General features: G+C 38.7%; 1 protein-coding gene across 1 annotated transcript; it reads right to left on the reverse strand.

Moving 5' to 3' along the window:
* Positions 1-1030: 1030 nt before the first annotated feature.
* On the reverse strand, positions 1031-3919 carry LOC149258969 (putative disease resistance protein At1g61190). The gene has a single exon (XM_089443960.1). The coding sequence runs from the start codon at positions 3917-3919 to the stop codon at positions 1031-1033; it is 2889 nt and encodes a 962-aa protein (XP_089300086.1).
* Positions 3920-4476: the final 557 nt, after the last annotated feature.

Consider the following 4476-nt stretch of genomic DNA (forward strand, 5'->3'; position numbering starts at 1 on the left):
TTAATATTATTTTTCACTTGCACAATAGTGCATTATGTGATTATATAATTTTTACAATCATAATAAGTATGTCACTTACAAGGACCTTATTGATTCGTTTCATACTTGTCATTTGTATCATCATTTTCTTCTCCTTAAAGCATGAATTAAAATGTAAATGTCATGCTTTTGTAAAATGAATTGTGGGTTAATGGAAAATGTCAAATGCATGCCCTTTCACTCAAGTGATGTTTTTCAAGTTGCCAAAAATATTGCACATTCACTTTCAAGGACATAACTTGACTTGTGTTACAGTACGTATTGTTTGTTTTCTAGATATTGGTGTCTTAATTATATTGCACTATGTGAACAATTAATGTGCGATGACTGTGTGCAAAGATCAAACTACATATAAAAGTAGATTTTATGTTGTAATATTATTTTGAATTGAAAAAAAATAAGTTGATTGAAATGATTTTATTATTTTCAATTATTGCTTACCACATTGTGTTATGTTACAAACTATCAAATGTATAATACATTCTAGCACTAAGCATTTTAAGGGTGCTACTTTACACTATCAAACACATTTTTTTTTGTATATACAAAATTGATCATGAATACAAATTACAAATCTTGATCATGGAAATATTGATCATAGAGATCTATAAAGATTTTGTAGGAAAAGCCAAAGCTCATTACTCCAATATTCACCATAGCTCCAACTTTCTAAGAAATCTTCGACTTGATCATACTTTTGTATAATCTCTTCAGTCTCTATCATAGACATTGTGTACAAAGATCAAACTACATATAAACGTATATTTTATGTTGTAATATTATTTTGAATGGAAAAAACTTGTTGACTAAAATGATTTTATTATTTGCAATTATTGCTTACCACATGTTATGTTAGAAGCTATAAAATGTATAGTACATTCTAGCACAAAGCATTTTAAGGGTGCTACTTTACACTATCAAACACATTTTTTTTGTATATACAAAATTGTTCATGAATACAAATTACAAATCTTGATCATGGAAATGTTGATCATAGAGATCTATAAAGATCTTGTAGGAAAACCCAAAGCTCATTACTCCAAGATTCACCATAGCTCCAACCTTCCAAGGAAAGTCTTACTTGATTATACTTTTGTATAATTTCTTTTGTATCTCTTGTAGACATTGTTATCACTTGAACTTTTGAGTCTACTAGCATGATTCTTTGTAGATTCTCTAATACCATTGAACAACCAAATACCCTTACTTTTTGGAGTGTTTTGAGATTCAAATAACTTTCTGGCAATGTGTGTAATGCTTCACATTTCATCATAGTAAATACTTTGAGCATAGGCATTGCCCCATCTTCTATTAATGGTAACTCCTCTAATTCATTTAAATAAGCTAATGAAAATAGTTCTAATAAAGGAAATGCTTCAATCTCACCAAACTCTTTAGGAAATTTGCTTAACTTTATGCAACCAAAAATATCTAATCTCTTCAAACTCCTGAGCTTATGCAAATCTGGAAGGTCTTCTAACGTAGGACAATTCCACAATTGAAGATGCATCAAATTGTGAAATTCGGAAAACTTACTTTCCATCTTAACCACGTGGGAGCACTCTAATCTGAACCTTCTCAACTTTGACATGTTGAATATGTCGGAAGGTAACTCTGTCATCGCTGTCAGCTGCAACTCGAGTGTCTCCATTTGAACCATGCTCTCCAATGTCCCTTTACTAATTGTTTCTCTGTTGTTTTGTAGACGTAACACTTGTAGTTGTGTTAGACTACTCATATCCTGAATGGAAGCCACCTTTTTCCATCTCCTCTTTTTATCACGTGTTGCCCACAAGTTACTGCAGTATCTCATGTCCAATCGCTGCAAAGAGGTAAGTCCTGAGAAGCTAATAGGCAAACATTGCAAATCATCACAGTGAGACATGTCCAGAAACAACAGGCATCTCAACCTGTCGATGTCAGATGGTAATTCTGTGATGCTGGACTTAGCAAGATCAAGCATTTGGAGGTTTGCGAGAGCTGTGAAAGATGCAGGTAGCCTTTTGATGGGCAAGCCACGTACGCTGAGGGATGCTAGTTGTTTTAAACACCCCATACTCTCTGGCAATGACTGTACTGACGTCCCACTCAAATCAAGAACCTTGAGAGAAATCATACTCCCAATCACCTTTCTTGGAATTTCTGTTAATAAAGGGTTGTCCGCCATCAACAGTCCACAGATTTTTGGATCTCTCCATGATTCAGGAAGCGAACTCAATTGGTTGCAGCTCAACAAAATCCGAGTGCGGCCTGAACACCCATCTTGATTCAGCACCTTCAAACCCTTTCCTGTGCGGCAGTCAAAGTTTTCTTCCATCTCAGCAATGTGTATGCCCAAACCACGGATGACGTCATGCACCCTCACAAACCGTATGCGCCCATCGACGGCTCTGATCATGGGTTCCACCAAACACCGATCTGCTAAAACCTTCAGATAAATTCTTCCGATCTCGATTGGGTCTTGGTGGCCTTGCAGCTTCTTTCTTGCAAGCAGACCTTCTCCCAGCCACAGCGGAAGCAACTGACCCTCGATCTTAACAATTCGGTCCTCTGAGAAGCCAGCAGCTAAGTAGAGAAAGCACAATTGCAGATTGACGTCGCCGAGAGAGTCGTAACTCCACCTTAAGCGATCATACAGATCTGCATGTTGTTGGCTCTGGACTGCCAATTCCCATTCCCGCGCATCAGTGATGCCTGCCATTGACCTCCCTATTACTTTGATCGCAAGGGGAAGCCCTCCACATTTGGCGCACACAAGCCTGGCCGTTTTGTCGTCAATGTTTGCAGGGACATTTCCATCATTATGTGGAAAAGCGTGATAAGCAAACAATTCCCAGCTCTTTTCTTCTACCAGATCTGTCATTACTATCAAAGACTTCTCTGAAACTCCCATCTCCAGTAGTGCTCTGTGATTCCTTGAACTCACAACAACGTTGGAGTGGGAGTGGTGGATGAGCAGGGCCACACCTAGTTCCTCCAGCAGTGTCCCACCGTCTCCCCAGACATCATCTAAGAAGAGGGCAAACCTTTTCCCCTGCATTCTCTGGTTCAACCAGACTTTAACATCCGCTTCCGTCATATTTTGAGGCAAATCTACTTTTTCTTGAATTGTGATTTGTCTACAAAGATCGTTCCTAAGGCTTGCAAAGGAGGGAGACTGTGAAACAGTCAGCCAAAGCAACAAACCATCGTTAAAGAAATCCCTCACCTTTGGGCAGCCGAAGAGTCTCTTTAGAAGAAGAGTTTTGCCGGATCCACCCTTCCCAACAACACCAATGCGGGAAAGAGACTTGACATCTGCATTGATCAACCACCCCTCCAGTGTTGTAAATGCTTTCTCTTGTCCGACTATAAAGGGTTCCTGGATTAAGAAGCCGCCTGCAGCAGGAGCAAGACCTTCAGAGACGGTTGCAGAAGTACTGCTTAAAGCTTGATCGCTTTCTCTCCTCATCTCCATCTCCGTGTGCTGCTGTAAATGGACCAAAGGAACCAATTTCAGATGTTTGTCGATCTCTGAAATTAAACTAGCGATCCTTCTGCCAGTTTTATAACGAGAAATTACATGGGACCTCGGTATAATTGAGCACTTTTGCACTATTGGTAGTGCTTGTTGCAGAAGTGCGTGCAAGTTTGTAACCCATGTATTGATGGCTGACGCTTTGACGTCACTTCCAGCAGTGGAAGTTGTTCTCCTCCTATTTAATTCCATACGCCACTGATGGAATTGCTTCACCATCGGCTCGATTGTGGTAACCAGATGTCTTAGAGACTCCAACTCTTTCTTGCAGGTGACTGCAATGCCAACGTGGTGAAGAATCTGGTTGATGGCAATGTTAATGCCGATACCAATAAACCCAGAGAGGAAACCAGGATCACCCATCATATGATATGATTTTGTGACAGAATCCCTCTTATAACACAACAGAAGGAATCACAGAGACGGCTGAATATATATTTGAAAATCTCAAAGCTAAAAAAAACTTTTGCCCTCAATTCAATGAATACTGGTAACTGGTAACATTCGTAACTGGTATGTTATGAGGTATGATATTGCAAACTACTTATGATGAATGGTTCGACTGAGATTATTAGATAGCATTTTCTAACCTCTCAATCAATGGTTCGTAGCATTTTCTAACTTCTCAATGAGGATTATTAGATTAGTGGTGATGAATGGTTCGTCGCATTTTCTAGCCTCTCAATCAGGATTAGATTGCATTGCTGAGCGATGGGCAAGTTTCATGGCATTTTGTAGCCTCTCAATATAGGATTGGAATTAAAGATTAAATAAATTTTGTGGAGTTGTTTATTGAGGTGGAGGAATTGTCTGTACTTTTAAAAGTGGTTGAAATTTGGGTAAAAAATTTCAAAAAAAATTGTAGAGGTAGTGTTTGAATTGTGTTTTTGATGGTGGAAATGGATTCAGCACATCAAAAA

Source organism: Pinus tabuliformis, chromosome 6, assembly GCF_031772625.1.
Source record: "Pinus tabuliformis cultivar Carrire ecotype Pingquan chromosome 6, CPIR1, whole genome shotgun sequence".
Taxonomy (NCBI): domain Eukaryota; kingdom Viridiplantae; phylum Streptophyta; class Pinopsida; order Pinales; family Pinaceae; genus Pinus; species Pinus tabuliformis.

Excerpts from the sequence above, each read along its gene's own strand:
- LOC149258969 (XM_089443960.1), bottom strand. The coding sequence starts at position 3,919 with ATGGGTGATCCTGGTTTCCTCTCTGGGTTTATTGGTATCGGCATTAAC.